General features: G+C 45.6%; 1 protein-coding gene across 4 annotated transcripts in view; it reads right to left on the minus strand.

The window, feature by feature from the left end:
- EIF2AK4 (eukaryotic translation initiation factor 2 alpha kinase 4) overlaps nt 1-17,262 on the minus strand; it is a 91,870-nt gene that overhangs the window by 61,176 nt on the left and 13,432 nt on the right. For 3 of the 4 annotated variants that reach the window (XR_014777964.1, XM_084775569.1, XM_084775568.1), the window contains exons 3-7: nt 16,875-16,977; nt 13,230-13,382; nt 11,298-11,378; nt 9,035-9,183; nt 2,875-2,987 (exon numbers count right to left, since the gene is read on the minus strand). Coding sequence is in view for 2 of the 4 variants with exons in the window: in XM_084775569.1 (XP_084631695.1) it covers nt 2,875-2,987; nt 9,035-9,183; nt 11,298-11,378; nt 13,230-13,382; nt 16,875-16,977 (599 nt within the window). In the remaining 2 variants the exon portion in view is untranslated. Of the gene's footprint in view, nt 1-2,874; nt 2,988-9,034; nt 9,184-11,297; nt 11,379-13,229; nt 13,383-16,874; nt 16,978-17,262 lie in introns of those variants that run through there. The other variant, XM_084775570.1, reaches the window with a different exon arrangement.

The raw sequence follows: 17,262 nt of genomic DNA on the forward strand, positions 1-17,262 counted from the left end.
CAATTTTCATTTTACTTTTATTTTCTTTTGGTACTTCTTTTACCATATAATAGCACGTGTGGCACCCGGGCCACATGTCCTTGGTTGTAGGGGATACTTTGTGTCTGGCTGCCAACAAGTTAGATACCAGAAGCACCCCCATCACAGCCTCAACCACCAAACATGACTGTAAACTGGGGTACCTCAGTGGTAGACTACTTGCTAGGCATATACTAGGTGTGGGGTTCAATGCCCAGCACAGAAAACAAGTAGCTTTCAGTATCACCAAATGATTCAGGCTGCTAACTCATTTCCAGGTTGGAACCACTAATAATATAGTTTAATCTACCCCTGAATGCAGATGTGTGTGTTTGCGTGTGAATGTGTGTATATGGGTGTGCACATGCACGGCTTGGGTGCTGGTCTTCAGGTGCTGTTCATCTTGTTTTTGTGGCAGAGTCTCTCACTGGCCTGGAACTAACCCAGTGGGGGGCTGGCCAGTGAGGCCCAAGACTTTGCCCACCTCCTTGGTACTTGGTATTATAAGTGCATGCCATGGTGCCATGGTGCTTAGCTTTCTTTTTGTCATTTTAAATGTGGGTTCTGGGGGGGTTGAAGTCAGGTCTTCTTGCAAGCACTTTACTGCCTAAGCTGTCTCCCCAGCCTAACCAGTTCCATTTAGTACAAAAAGCTAGTTTCACGATAGTACTTCACCTCCTAATGAAGAAAAGGTTAAGATCCATTGATAACTGTATTTTCCATTGGAAAAATCAAAAGCAACAAAACCCTGCACATATAAGACAGCTTTAGGAAAAGTACTTTGGAGAACTATGGATGAATTTGCTCACCTAAACTTTGCATTTGACAGGCAGTTTTTATGTCAGGGAAATGCTGGCAATTGAGAGATTTTAATTAAAATAATCTAATTATTTGCTAGTCATAATGACTCCTAAAAGTCTTAGCCTAACAGGGAAAAGCGTTGATGTTTGAAAACTCACCTGCTAAAGGAAGCAACTTTAGAAACGTGTATTGAGCAGCTGTTGGAGACAGTGACTATAAGGGTTTATGGGATGGAGGATGACATGGTTCACATGAAGTCTCATTACATTACATCTGTGTGTTGCCCAGTGCACTGTATGTATATGTATACATGTGTATGTATGTATGTATGTGTATATATATGACATAAATAAACATTTGTTTATTGTGCATGTGCTCATACACATGCATGTACACTATGTGTGTGGGAGTCACAAGATAACTTTTGGGAGTCAATCCATTCCTCTACCATGTGGTTTCTGGGTATCCCACCTAGGTCAGTGCCCCATCCACTAAGCTACTGCACTGGAACTGTATGGGAAAAGCTAGACATTTCACAATTGCTGGGGCTTTTACATTATAATTTTACTTTGCTACCCTCATATCACCTTTTTCTTGATGGAGGTGACCCAAGGAACATGTGTTTGAAGCTAACCGAGAGTGTTTGCAGACACTGATGGAAGCTGTCACACACCAGCAACAATCACTTATCCGGACAGCTAGCTGTCAGCGTCTCAGCCACAGCCACAAACCATTCTCTATTCTCTCTAGCTCCAACAACATTAAAACTGAGAAACGAACATTAATTTTGTGGATTTTTCAAAATGAAACTATTTTATTGAACATTAAACAAATTAGTTGATGGTTAAGTAAAAAAACCCCACATTCATAGAAAATTAGGGTCTATTTACAATGCCAGACCCATTGTGAGAAAATAAATAATTTACTCTTGAGTAGTTAAAAAGGTAAATCTAACTAATAGGTTAACTAAGTACTAGCACCAGTGAGACTAAGAGCCTGAGGTACTTGGCCTTCTGGAGTTCCCAGGTTATTGAAGCAGGAACCAGCTCCTGGTGTGGAATGTCTGAGTCAAGGGCAGTCTCAAGTCCAAGGCCAAGCACCTCCATCGTGCTCTTGACCCTGCCTGGTGGCTGTGTGAGGAGCATTAGCCCTGTGCCTGCAGAATCCTAGGCTGTCTAGCTGCTATCACAGTAGCCAGGTTGAGTGTCCAGATCACAGACTGCTGAGATGTTGCTTTCTTCCCCCTCCACCTGCTGCCCACTCGTTAGCCAGCCACTCTCTGGCTTACTCATACCAACTTAAGATGAAGAGAAAAGATGCGGAGAGCAAGCAAGCTTGATTGATATACTTTTCATTAACACTGGCAAGAATATTTACAGGACTGAAAATAAAAGTTAATTGTTAAAATCACTCCATGAAATCGAGCTCTAGCAGCTTATCTCTGTGGCTGAGAAAGCCAATATAGAAAGTGGATTTTAAATAAGTCATCAAAACCCTGAACTGCAGAGAAAACTTCATTCCAAGCAGCCACCAGAGACAATTGCTAAGTAAGATGTAGAGAAAAATACGGTGGTTTTTGCGGCCAGGCACACTGTGTCATGTAGGAAAATGCCAGGCAGATGGAAAGTAACTTAAGAGATTTGTGAGCTGAGGATGTGACTCCATAAACCAGTACATGCTTGGCAGGCACAAGGAACTTGGTTCAATCTCCAGACTCTGAAGGATAAAACAGTGCCTCGGTTATTAACGATCTCCAGTATGGGGCTCATTTTGCTTAGGCCCATTGTATCAGTACCAGATGCACATGATGCAACCTTTAGAACTGTCTGTCCACTAGTGTATTCCCAAGAGCATGGTTTTATCTCCGTGTTACATCAGAGGAGCTGAGCAGCTTCTCGTCCCAGGCAGGAGTAACGGGGCAGAATTCCAGCGTCTTGCTGGGGAGGGTCTTCCTGGGACCATGCTAGTTTATGTGCCAGTCTCTAGTTGGCTTTGTTACCTCAGGATTAACTTTAGGCACTAAACAAACTTAATGGACTTGGCTAGTTTACTCACCAACACATTTCCCTTTGTGCACCATGAGCTGATCAGGGCTACCCACACAGAAATACAGGACTTCACAGCCAGGAGAGGTTTCACCACTACAGACAGAATACTGACGTTCTCGCCTTAAAAATAAGAGTGGACAATGTGTTTTTCCTTTAACTCACAACTCAACTCAGGACATTCTTGTCTCTCCATCCCTCCTAAAGCCGAGGTGTTCCACAACACGTGGGGAAAACTAATGCCCACCCCCCATGTTCCCTTCTACACGTGAATCGCCATAGACTCCATCCAAGGTGGTATTCACCAGCCACTCCTGGCTGTTCACACTGAAATCAGAATTCAGATCTTGACCCCACAAGGTGGTAAAGATGGTTGTCTCAAAAACCTGGTGACCTCAGTTTGATCCTTGGAACATGGAAGGAGAAAGCAGACTCTACAAGGCTGACCTCCACACAAGCACATATCACACACATAAAAAAATAAATTAAGTTCTTATGTCCTTAATCGCCACCGGGGCTGGTGGCTACTGTACTGACATAGAGACACACAGCATTTCATCGATATAGGGAGTTCAACTAGCCGTCCATCACTGTAGGGAGCTCACCTGGTGAGAGCAGTTTACATTCCTCCCTCACAGATTGCACATCTTTTCATTCCCAGACGCAGAGGCATCTGGAGAACGCTCAGAAGCAGGGACTCAGGCCTCACAGTTCCAGTCTGCGGCTCAACCCTGGACGGCTGGCTCGTTCATTTTCTTACTGACTTTGATATTCTCTGTCATCCCCCCTCCAATACTAACTTCTCTATTTTTTGTTTCTTTTTCCTGTTATCCACCCCCCCCTTTCCTCTACCATGGATGGAGGGCACAAGCTGGGAAACTAGGATGCAAAACTAATTGACAAATTGGGGACAGGGTTACAGTGAAGGAGAGAGCTCATTAGTGCTTGAACACTCAGCGATGCTCTGAGGAACTCCACAGCAGATCTAAAGAGATCTCTTAGGCTGAGGACAACCTGTGACCTTTTTTTTGTTGAACACAAGAAGCACAGAAGGAAGTTCACTATCAGTGTGGTCCCACCCATGAAGGGATCTGGCAGTGGCCTTTCAAGCCAACACTGCGGACAGACAGCAGACAACGCCCTGGCCCCATTGCCTACAGTTTTGTCTGAGATCCTGGTCCATCATCCAGTCCTATCCTTAATATTCAATCTGTTCCCCTTATCCCTGCACTGCCCTCGCAGGCTGCGCTCTCTGCACACTTGCTCTGGCTCTGCCCTGTGTCTTCAGGCCAGCTCCACGCCATCCCCTCCTCATACCACTGCAGCCAAACTAAACCAACACCATCTTCCTCCACTGTCAAATTCAGTTTTGTTTTCCTCTGGTCCTTTGGCTTTGGTTTGTGGCATGGTCACCTACTGCATTTCACTAGTCCTACATCCCTACCCCTGCCCCCACATGTCCTCACTAGCTCCTGTTTGGACATCTCCGACTTTCTGCCAAATACAAGCACTGCTCAGTCATAACCCAGTGTCTTCGCTTCCAATCCTGCATCCCGCCTTCCCCAAACTCTTCCTGCACTGGTTCTCTTATACCAAACATGTCCCACATATTCTCAATTCTGGAGCACAGCTGACACACTGTAGTTCTGCTTAAGCTTCTTGAAAAACAGGAGATGAGTGCTCGCTTCGGCAGCACATATACTAAAATTGGAACGAGACAGAGAAGATTAGCATGGCCCCTGCGCAAGGATGGCACGCAAATTCGTGAAGCGTTCTATATTTTTTCAGCCAAGGACAATACGTGCAGTAAATTTCGAACCCCTACCCAGATCTAGCCAATGGACAGGACATTCTTCACAGTTGAGTGGAGAGTGGGGTCTGACTTTCACACTAACTCTGGTGCCCCATATTTGACCTGCATGAGGAGGCCTGGTGGCACTCAGAGGAAGGATAGCAGGCTACCAAGAAGAGACTTGATACCCTATGAGCATATACAGGGGAGGAAGTCCCCCTCAGTCACAGTCATAGGAGAGGGGAGTAAGGGGAAAATGGGAGGGAGGGAGGAATGGGAGGATACAAGGGGTGGGATAACAATTGAGATGTAATATGAATAAATTAATAAAATATATTTTTTTTAAAAAGAAAGAAAAACAGGAGATGAGATTTGTAGAGAAAACACAAGCAAAGGCTCAAAACCATAGTTAGGATCACATGAAGAATCAGCATCCCCCATAGGAGCTCTGCCCTAGCCAGCAGAGTGTGCTACACGGGTCTTTTCGTCCAAGCCATCCCAGTGTCCTTCATTGACCAGTTTGAAGATGTTTTAGGGTATTCATCACCACATACTCAAGCCACAGATCACAGAGATATTAAGTTGACACTGACCTGTGAGCTTCATCCCTACTGACCAGCTTTCAGAGTGCCAGAAGAAGCTATTCATGCTATAAGGGGGGTAAGGTAATCATTGATCTTGCCCAACTATGAGCCCTGCAAGCTACAATAAAGTCAGCCCTGGCAAGATATGCCTATTGGTGTAACAGTGGCATGAACATTATGGGGTAAACAACCACTTTGACTATACTTAAGTTTCACTCCACAAGATGACACCCATACCTGGCACCAGTGTTGGGCCTAGAACATGTGGTTAGACAGCTCACAGGCTGTAGAAGAGAACCTATGGCCCTGATTTTGCTAAATGGACATTGTAGTAAAGCAATTCTTATTGGCATTGCTCTACTCAGATTAGTGCACCTCAACCCTCATCAGAGAAGCTGCTCTTTGCAGTAACAGTGATTAACATGGAGACCCACAAGGGACCAAAGTGCAGAGTATGAGAGACTGTGGACCGCTCAGCCCTGAATAGACATCTACCTCACATTCTCCTCTTCCCAAGGCACAGCGATCTTTGTAGAACTCTCCTCTCAGTGGAAAGACTAAGAATCAGAAGTGGTGAATGCATACAAGGAAACAGTATTCTCCACACACAACAGGGCAGCCGCACAAAGGAACTCACAGTGATTGTGATGGTGTGCACAAACCCCGTGCAAATGTAAGCCAGACTAAATCCCAGCACGGAGAGGGGAGGGGACATGAAGTTCCACACCTACTGGGAAGCTACTGGCAACAGAGGCTGCTGGGGGAGGGAGGCCACTTTTCTTTGAGAGTTTAAGCCCAGTAAGTAGGCCAAGCTCCAGTGCAATGCCACACATCTAAGAATGTATGAGCAGCACAAACTGGATTTGATGGATTAAAAAAAAAAAAAAAAAAAAGACACAAAGTTGGGTGGGGAGGAAGTGGTGGGTGAATTTAAGAGGGATGGGGGCCAGTAAGGCACACTGTATGAAATTCTTAAAGAACTAAAAAAAAAAAAAGGACCACCTCATTACAATTGCTAATAGTGTTAGGGCTCAGGACGAAGCTTAATTGTAGAGCACTTGCCTCCTATGCGCAAGGCCTTGAGAGTCACACAGCACTGCAACAAATAACTAAACAAAAAACATATACATAAACATATGCATTAAAAAAAAGTATTGTAAGAAGAGGGTAATTAGGACTAAGGAAAAGTAGAGATGGTTTTGAAAGTGAAGCAGCAATGATGCCAGCCATCATTCAGGAAAGGATGGCAGCGAGATCAGTTATGGAAGCTAAAAAGTACATCACAAATGAACAGATTTTAAAATATGGAATAGAGAGGCAACAGCCAGTCAGCAGTGCCTGTGCTTACTTGGGATGCATCAAGAACTAGGCTGAAGAACCTTTCAGGTCAAGAGCAGCAGCTTCTGAGCTCTCACAGACACCGCCTGCCTATAGAGAGTGACGTCAATCTAGGGCCTGCTCTGGTTATGGACATCTCCTGAGTTTGGGGAAGCATCACTTACATTAGCAGTTTTGCTGGTAGCTGAGACAGCACTGAGCCTAATAAGAGGAAGGTAGTTTCAAACAAGAGAGCCAATACTAACAACAAGTTCTCACAAAAGACAGACAGCTTGATGCAGTGTGATTTTAGAGACTAAATTAGGAATGTAAGGTCTTAATAAATGAAGAGAAAAGATAGTAATGAGGTCCAGTGAGATGGTTCGGTGGGTGAGGATGTTTGCACCATGCCTGATGAGTGTGACTGCGTATCTACATGGTGGGAGAAGAGAACTGACTCCCACAGGTTGTTCTCTTAACTCTACATCACACACACACATACATGTACATGCACACAAACACACAAGCTAATAAAAGTAAGGGCCAGATGGCTCAGCATGCAAAGGCTGAGCTTCACAAGCTTGATGACCCAAGTTCAATCTCCAGAACCCACAGGAAGGTGGACGAAGACTCCACTCCACAAAGCACTCTGGCCTCCACATGCGTGCTGTGGCACTCACACAGAACAAAGAAACTAATATACACCTTTAAAGTGAAAAATGAAAAAAATTTAAATAGGGATCAAATGGCAAGAAAATAAGGGGCAATGTGTCAGCTCTGCTCTGCTGTCTAAGACCTGCCACCAACAAGGCCATGAGTGTGGCGGCTACAGTTTGGAATTGCAATGCACCAGAAGGCTCATGTGCCAAAGGCTTCTCCATTCCACGACACTAGGAATTGGCAGTCTCTAAGGCAGGGCCTAGTGGGACCTCAGCCCTTTTTTTTCTGTGGCTTGGCTATGAGGTGAAAAGGTTTTGTGTGTCGCACACTCCCCACTGTGATGTGTTGACTCACCAGAGGTCTAAATGAAACAGGGCTGTGGGACTGGTTTAAGCCATGGGACTGGTAGGCCAGAACTGACACCTGAAAAGTGTTCTTCTGAGTTCCACATGTGCCCCATAGCTCACATGTACACACACATCACACTTACAGGAACACACAAACATGAACACATATACACACATACAAACATACACCCCTATACACATTTACAACAATAATAAATAAAACTTTAATTAAAAATGAGCTGAAGGGGCCTGGAGAGAGGGCTCAGAGGTTAAGAGCACTGGCTGCTCTTCCAGAGGTCCTGAGTTCAATTCCCAGCAACCACACGGTGGCTCACAAACCATCTATAATGAGATCTGGTGCATTATTCTGGTGTAAATGCAGACAAAACACTGTATACTTAATAAATAAATAAATCGTTTTTAAAAATGAGCCGAAGAACCTATAATATTTAATAACCTCTCTGTTCATGATTTCTGTATTCAAATTCCTTTCTGGTTTGTAGGAGGCCACAGCACATGGGCAGAGAAGATCTCTAAGTAGGAAAAGACATAGAGAGAGCAGTGCTCTTCTTGTGACCTCTAGTGACAGAGAACCCAGGAGCCCACCTCAGAGGGTAGGGCTCCCGCCTTTTGGAATGCATATTCTATACTGTGCCCACTTTGGGAAATCGCACACATCTGTGTTCGTATCCACCTACAGCAGGCCACGTAGCTCACGTGCTGGAGTACTTGCCCAGCATACACAAGGCCCTGGATTCAACCCCCAGGACCCAGGAAACCAGGCCTGGTGTATACCTAGCACTTAGAAGGTAGGAGGCAGGAACACTGCAAGTTCAAGGTCATCCTTGGCTACAGAGCAAGTCTGAGGTCAGCCTGGGTTATAGGAAACCTTGTCTCCCCCACTCACCACCACAAAAAAGTTACAGGCTGAGACACAACAGTATGAAATATGAAATTTGAGTCGATGGTGAGGATTCAAACGGTTAAAAATTTTAAATAATTAAAAGTCAAATCGAACTGTACTAAAGGTGGGATTGTGATGGGTCTGTTCTAAAGGGTTATGTAACCAGCTTCACTCCGTCCTTTAAGCCATGATGATGATGCTTGCCAGTGATGCAGCTAGACAGGACGCTGAGGCAGGAGGACCCCAAGTTTGAGGTCAGTCTGGGCTTTAAGTTAGATTTTGCCTCAAAATAAAATGAAAAAGAGCTGGAGCTGGAACTCTGTGGTAGCACCTAGCCTGCACTCACGAGGCCCCGGGTTCAAACACCAGCACCGCAAAGCACATGTGAAGTTACTTACAAAGCGTTAAATAGAAACTTGGTTTCATCTAGCTAGCTAACAGACCGAGATACAAGCTCTAGACATTCGTTACGGTCTCTATCTGAACATTCCTGTCACATGCACTGCGGGCCGTTCTTACCCCTCCACATCCTCCCCCCCCTCACATGAGAAGTCTGAGGGACTTACCTGGACCTTCCTGAGGAGTTTGCCCGGGCTTTACCACTCCCTACAAAGTCAGGAGAGCCTCCGTGGAGAACGGCGGCTGCCCTGTGTCCTGCTGGGTCTCTCTTAGAGCCATGATCCAGGTTTGGCAAACTAGTAATTTCCAAACGTTCCTAGAAAACAGAGAGTAAGACCCACATTAGCTGGCCACACAGGAGGATGAGAAGCATGGTGTGGAATCGGCCACTCGGCACACATGTTTTAGTTCCATTTCTGTTGGGGTGATGAAATACTCTATCAAGAAACGTATGGGAGAAGTTTCTTTTCAGCTCACAGTTGCAGGCTACCATCCACCACTGCAGGGAAGTCACTGGGAGGAGGCCACGCATCTACACTCAGGAGCCGAGAGAAAACGATGCAAACATGCCTCTTACTCAGCTAGTCTTGTGTAGTTCCGGGCTCCAAACCAGGGAATGCTGCCATCACAGTGGGCTGGGCTTTCCCGAATCAGCTGGCAGTCAGGACTAGCCCCACAGACATACCACAGGCCAGCCTAATGCAAACAATCTCTCCTACGACTCTCTTCCCAGGGATGCCAGGTTGTGTCAAGCTGACAATTACAGCTAACTATCACAGCTTAGAGCACACCAGCTAGACTCAACTTAAAATGTAATGTGCACCAGGGGATGGCCACATGTGCTGGCGTAAGGAACTGAACTTTGGTTCCCTACACACACACACACACACACACACACACACACACACACACACACACACACCAAACAACGCTCCCCCCCCCCAAAAAAAAACAAACCAACAAAAACTGGATGCGGTGGTGTATGCCACCAAGGAGGAAGAAACAGGATGATCCTGGGGGCTCACTGGACAGCCAGTCTAGCCAGTCAGCGAGCTAAGTTCAGGAAGAGACCGTACCTCAAAAAGTAAGGTGGAGAGAGCCAGAGAGATCGCTCAGAGCTATCCCTGGTTACTCTTTCCGAGGACCTGGGTTAGATTCCAAGCACTCACAGGGCAGCTCACAACTGTCTGCAACTCTTAATCCCAGAGGATCTGGCACCCTCTTCAGGACTCCTCAGGCAACTGTGCACTTGTGGCACATGAACATGCATGCATATAAAACATATTACACATAGAAAAGGGGGAAGGGGATAGACTGTAGGTTGTCTGTTTGAACAGTTGACCCCCGCATAGCCTCCACATGTACACATGTGCATCACCCGAAGCCAATTCTGGGTCAAGACATGAAGTCCAGGTCCTAGCTTTAAGAGCATGAGACCTTTACATGTGAAACAACTTTGAGCCTGCATGGAAAGTTAGCGAGGCAGAGCTAGAGATGAGGACCAGAGATGGGGTGGTTCAAAAAGACAGGAGTGGCTGAAGGGAGGCAGCCCAGAGGGAGGATAGGATGGAAGGGCTGAAGGCAACCGGAAATCAGGATTGGATGTGGCTTTACTCAGGGCTGACTGCACTACAGTCCTTTTGTCTGTAGGATGAGGAGGGAGAGCCGCAGCAGGACAGCTAAAAAGGGAAAGCTTTGGCTGGGCGGGCAGTGGTGGTGCACATCTTTAATCCCAGCACTCAGGAGGCAGAGGCAGGCGCATCTCTGTAAGTTCGAGGCCAGCCTGGTCTACAAAGGGAGTCCTGGACAGCCAAGGCTACACAGAGAAATCCTGTCTCCAAAAAAAAAAAAAAAAAAAAAAGGAAAGCTTTAAGTGGATGCCGTTTCCTGCAAATGTCAGAAAGACAGTGAGGAATGCTCATCTCATCCAGCTGTTTCTTGTTTTTGTTTTGTTTTTTTAATTTGCTCGTGAGTCATTCTTTGTATCATCAAATTAAGTTTCAGGCAGGTGTGAGGGTTTTCATTCACTCTTTGGTAAGAATGTTTTGTTTATTTAACAAAAATCCTGTTTCAGGCTAATTAGCAACATTTCAAGCGGCTTTCGGACTCATGTGATAAATTACAGTAATTATGTAGACTGAAGTTGTTTACAGTTGATACACAACACTGAACTTTGCCACCTATTTGGGAAATCTAAAATTACACAGGCAGATCGTGGTGCTGATGTACACACTGTCAGAGCTCAAGAGGCTGAGACAGAAGAACTGCCATGAACAGAAGGCTAGCCGACATAATACTAAGACCCTGCCTCAAGCCCCTTCTGCCACAAATTAGAAAACAAAACAACAAACCCCCCCAAAGGCAATAAATAAAAGTTTGATGCTTTCAGCTTTAGCGCACAAGAGGAAGGACGTGCGGAGCCCTGGGTACCTGCTTGGCCATTTCCTTCCTTTTCTTCTCTTCCTTAATTTCTTCTTTTCTTCTCTGAATCTCGTGGAGGATTTCACGTTGCTGAAACAAGTCAGACCAGGTCAGACACCACTCTCTGCAATGCACCCAGCAGGTCATTTTAGACTCATAACTTTTGAATTTTGGTCCATCCCCGCCACCCACAAGCCCTTGTTTCCTGAGATCTGCATGAGCAAAGTGTGGAGGAAGCACATTTGGCTGTGATGCCAGTGGTCCTGAGAGGCCGGCCTCCCTGCGAGGTTGTAAGTCTGTCTGCTTTTTCACTCCTCTAGCTTTGCCATCTGCCCATGTGCAGGGAGTGGGCACAGGGGCTGCTCTGCCAATGGCCTGGACAGGTGTGATGAAAATCAGGCGTCCTCAGAGACTGAGCCTGGGATGGGGAAGGCCCATGTTAACACACCACGATGTTAAAATGCCTTCTCCACCATCTGTTTAAGTATTAAAACTAATATTTTGATCTTCATTAATTGTTCTTAGTTCCCTACAACTCTAAATTATATGGAAACTGTTAAGTAAGTCATCAGAAATATTAATAGCAATAATATAAAAGGTGAAAACATAACCTACACTTACAGGTAGCTGTAGCAGTACACCAAAAAAGACTGTTAAACGCCCACTAACTTCTAATAAGGAGGGGCTATGCACTCTAAATGGTGACTAGACATAGTTTAACGGGAGCTAAGCAATAATGGGTGAGGTCCATCTCAACGCAATGTGAGGGGCAGAGAATGTCTGCCCTGTCAAACTTTAGACCACTCTGCAGAAGCAACACACAGACAGTGTTAGAACAGCACAGTGAGACCCTGCCTCGGGAAAAAGGAAGAAAAGAGGTAAGAGAGGGAGAGGAAGCTTAGAGCGAGAGGCAAGAGAACGGCTGACAGAAAAACGGAAGATGAGGGCGTGGAGAAGGGGGGTTGGCCTGTGAAACAGTAACAGCATCAAAGATTAAAAAAAATTCACAGTATGTGAATGAATACTCAAGGGAAAAAAACCAGCAAATGAACTTAATAATTTGCCAATAGACTCTAGCTGAGGTCAGCAACTGAAGCGCACTTCAAAGCAGCAGTTCTCAACCTGTGGGTTGTGACCCCTTTGGGCGCTGCATATTGGATACCCTGCATATCACATATCCATATTATGATTCAGAACAGTAGTAAAATTAGTTATGAGGTACAGCAAAATAATCTTATGGCTGGGGGTCACCACGACACATGGAACTGTAGTATAGGGCTGCAGCATTAGGAAGGCTGACAACCACTGCTTGAAAGCAATCCTACAGATTCCTGGATGTGGAATGGCTGTTGAATGTGTAGAGCAAGTGCCTTTTTAAAGATAAGCTGTACCTGCATAAGCTCTTACTAAGTTAACCAAGGGGCTAAACAGAAAGCAATTTAAATTAAAACTGAGAAGGAAACTTAGGGTACAAACCACCTTTGAGGATTTTTAGAGGCGGGAAGCAGTTTCTGCTCAGGATAAGTTAAAGGAGGAATAGAGATGCTTAGTGAACGTGAACATCAGTCAACTCCTGGCTCTTCTCACTAGGCACTAGACACGTCTGTCACTCAACAGGAAAACAGCTTCCTGACTCAGTGAACTCCCGCACATGTTGACAGGCTTAGGGACACAGGAAGCGCAGTCCTACGACCCACTTGCCCTCTGTCCTTGTCTTCTTGAAAGACCCGGAGAATGGCTCTAAGGGCAGTAGTGATGGCAGAATGGAGGGACCTGGGCAGTGTTTCTCAGGGACTTCGTAGTGATTTCTATCACACGAATGCACATTTCTTGGGTCAAATGCTGAGCAAAACCCATGGGCACATTCATAGCCAGGGATGGAGTAGACACACGAATACCTGCAGGCCTCCCGGCTGGGCCAGCCCCTGGGGTGGTTCTCACCTCCTGTTCTTCCTTCCGCCTGGCTTCCAGCAGCCTCTGCTGCCTCTCCTGAGCCTGCCTCTCCAGCATTTCTTCGTGGAAAGACTTTGCAGGGGGCTTATTATGTTCGCTGAGAAATGACTGCACATGGTATGCCAGTTCAAATATCATCACCTATACGTGTACAGAAAAAACAAGCTCAAATGATCAGATGAGGGCCAGGGCCAGGGCCACCCCGCAACGCGATGAGCAGCCAGGCAATCAGACTCAACACCTGCCACACGAGCATTTTGTCACTTTGCTCTGACATGTTTGAAATTAGGTATATGAGATAGTCACGGCAGGAAAAGCTTTTAAAGGCCTTTCTGAGTTTGTGATCAAGATGAATTGCTACTGAGATAAATAAAAAGCTTTGCTTCTTGTTGGGGGGGGGCAAGGCAGGAGGTAGGGGGGAGAAGACCTACTCAAATTTACCATCATTTTCCTAACATCTAAACATCTGCATAAATAAAGCTGAAAAATATCTAAGACTGCAGGAATGGAATGGCTCTCTTCCCAAGTAGAAAGCCTGCTGACATGGCAGCCCAGCAGAAGGCTTCCACGAATGTCAGTGCTGTCACTTGTTCATACAGCACAGTGGTCAGAGGCCCAAAAGCAAGTCTGTAAAGCCCTCATTCCCTCCCTCCCGGCAATGAACCAGCAGGAGGCTGGTCAACACCTAAGGAACCAGCCAGACCCAGCCAGGCAGGAAACATCCATTAGGAGAACAGAGAAAGCCGCTCTTCTGACCTCTAGGCTAAGCCAAAAGCCATGCCTGGTGTGGGAAATCAATAGTACAAGGGGTTCTGAGACCACACTGATTGGCACTGAGCTCAGGGTACAGCAGCCAAGGTGCTCCTGTCAATGAGGAATATGGATTCCTTGAGGTTCCTTCCACCACAATTATTAGAGAGCATTTAAAATCTCTTTCTTCATGCTAGAGGGGCCTGAGTGTTGATGACACAGCCTCTCAGGAAGGCTGTGAGTCCACTCACTTGGCATTCCATCTTCCAGGGTGGGGCTGATAGACTTTTGTTAGGCCGGAAACTGTGGTGTTTACAGAATATATCCTGACCTAGAGTTGAGAAATGCCTGTCTAGAGTCTAAGAGGCAAGACCAAGACCAAGACCAAAAAGACCAAGGAGAGCTGGGAAAAGCAGGCAATTTCTACCACTTTGAGAGACCGTTTCTAAACCAGGCAGGGGCAGGACCACCACTGTCAAAGGTTTGCTTTCAGCTGGGCAGTGGTGGTGCACATCTTTAATCCCAGCACTTGGGAGACAGAGGCAGGCAGATCGCTGTGAATTAAAGGCCAGCCTGGTCTACAAAGTGAGTCCAGGATAGTCAAGACTACACAGAGAAACCCTGTCTCGAAAAACCAAAAAACAAAACAAAACAAAACAAAAAAGGTTTGCTTTCATGGATTTAGCTTACTAGCATTTTCTGAGTGAGTGAGATTTGGTATCATTTGCAGGACTAGATAAATGCAAGTATACTCCAACCATATTCTTCCTCATCCATCTCTCTTGCCCACGCTGCATAGCTCAGGACTTGCCTCAGACTCTTGCTTAGGGGACCCTGCCCTCACCAGAATTCTCCAGAGCCTTAGCATCTCAGGCCCACCATGGCCCTTAGACTGTGCTTTGCTGCGCCGTGAGGCCAAATGATTTGCTCACGGTAGTTTCCCCAGCACGAGATGTTCAGGCAGTAAATACCTGCTGACTGATCTAGGGAGGATCCCATGAATTTGATTTTACTAATTAAAAAAAAAAAAAAAGAATTTCTGGTAGATTTTGGATTACTTTCCAGGACGGATAAAGATGTGTTAATACCTAGGCAGGTATGATAGCACACACCTTGATTAACCCCAGCACTCAGGAGGCAGAGGGAGGTGGATCTCTATGAGTTTGAGGCCAGCCTAGTCTAAGTTCTGGGACAGCCAGGGCTATATAGTGAGACTCTGCCTAGAAACAAAACAACCAACCAAGATATGCTAATGCAGATTAAAAATCACTTAGAGGAGTGTGTTGGAGCACACCACTGATTCAGGCGTATATAGTGAGACCCTGTCGTGTGTACCATGTCATAAAATCACCTTGCACCCCTCCCCTGCCCCCAACATCACTCCAAGGTAAATGGACCATTCCTAGCATTGTTTTTAGTGCTGCCTCCTTGTAAAGAATGAGGTTCATTACTTTAATGGGTGGTTATCAGGGAATGCCCTACCACAGCAAGTCCCTAAGCTTGTGCTAACAACTGCACCCCATTTTACTTGAAAACAAACCCAAATTCTCCAGAATTGTATTTTCAACTCCAGGACTTCAAACTTATGGAAACAAACTTTCCACAAATAAGATGGAACTGCACGGCATAGTCCCACACTTTAACTTTCTCAAATCTCACCCCATGAGGATATCTCAGGAAAGGCTTTCCCCCCCCCCCTTTTTCTAATTTGTGGGGAAGACTCCCATAGCATAGTAATACTGCTGTGCAACCATGACCTTCATCCTCCAATGTCCATTTCTAGGACTTTCTAATCTGAAACTGCTCCACCAGACTTGCCGTCCCTGCTCTTCTGGCAACCACCATTCTATCTTCTGCCCCATGAGCTGACTTCAGAGTATCTGGAATATCATGTAATAACTGTTACTACAGCCAGCTTATTTCACTTATTACAATTTCCTTAAGGTTGCACCATTTTGTGGCAAATGCCAGAATCTCCTTTCTACTTAAGGCTGCATTGCACTTTGACCTATGCATGACAGCTGTGATGCTGGGTGTAGCAGCTGGCTGTAGCTCCCTGGGTGTGTAGTCACAAAGGGAGACAACTGATACTTGAGTAGACTGTGTTACTAAGCCACGACACCCAGTAGGGTAAGTACAGTAAACACATCTTTCACTTAATGATGGTTTACCATTGTGGCTTGAACTGCAGATGTAAGAGTATTTATAGCAACTTTATTTATAATAGCTAAAAACTGGAAAACTCAAATGTATTTCATCTTGTAAATGGCTAAAGGAACATCTGGGTAGAATACTGCTCAGCATAAAATATAACAATCATTGTTACATCTAATCACTTGGAAAACTCTTCAGAAAACTGTACTGCCTGAAAAAACTGCCAATCTCAAAAGGTCGCATATCGTGTGAAACATCTTCAAGATGAGATTATAGAAATGGAGAATAGGAGCTGGAGAGATGGCTCAGAGGTTAAGAGCGCTGCTGGCTCTTCCAGAGGTCCTGAGTTCAATTCCCAGCAACCACATGGTGGCTCACAACCATCTATAATGAGATCTGGTGCCTTCTTCTGGCCTGAAGACATATACGCAGTCAGAATACTATATACATAATAAATAAATAAATCTTTAAAAAAAAAGAAATGGAGACTGGATTAGTGGTTTCTGTGTATGAAGGAGAGAGAAGGTAGGGAAACAGAGAAGAGGCCAAGAAGGGTATCATATGGGATCTTTGTGGGGACGGAATTAGCCTGTTCCTTGACGGCGTTACTGTTGGAATGGTGCTATAACCCTGTACTCAGTGCTGTAAATGCTACTAGTGGGCAGACTGGGTAAAGGCGAAAGCAAGCTTTCTGTATTATTTCTGTAGTTCCAGTTTAGCAGGCCTTACCTCTCCACATTGCTTTTTGGCCAGCTCTTCCAGGTGTGACTTTAACAAATTAACACTTTCATTGGACAGGCCTTTAGCATTCTTTAACTCTATTTCAGGAACTCTGAAAAAAAAAAAAAAGCAAACACACACAGAAAGAAATTACGTGAAAAGAAAGAGTCGGCTTGCATGAAGATCTGCTAGGCTCCCAGGAAGCCTGAACATTCCATGTTACAGACCTCTTGGCTGAACCTCTCTGTCCCTGTGACCAGCCACGCCTCCCTTTAATCTCAGAAGGCCTTCAACTACACCCCAACAACTCCAGCTGACACAGTGCTCAGCATGGAGAAGCGGGCAGGCCCAGTCAGACAAAGCCCTGCCCCCCACTAGGCTTGACTTCTGACTCCTC

This window comes from Acomys minous (assembly GCF_964271855.1).
Source record: "Acomys minous genome assembly, chromosome: 3".
In the NCBI taxonomy this organism is placed as follows: Eukaryota; Metazoa; Chordata; class Mammalia; order Rodentia; family Muridae; genus Acomys; species Acomys minous.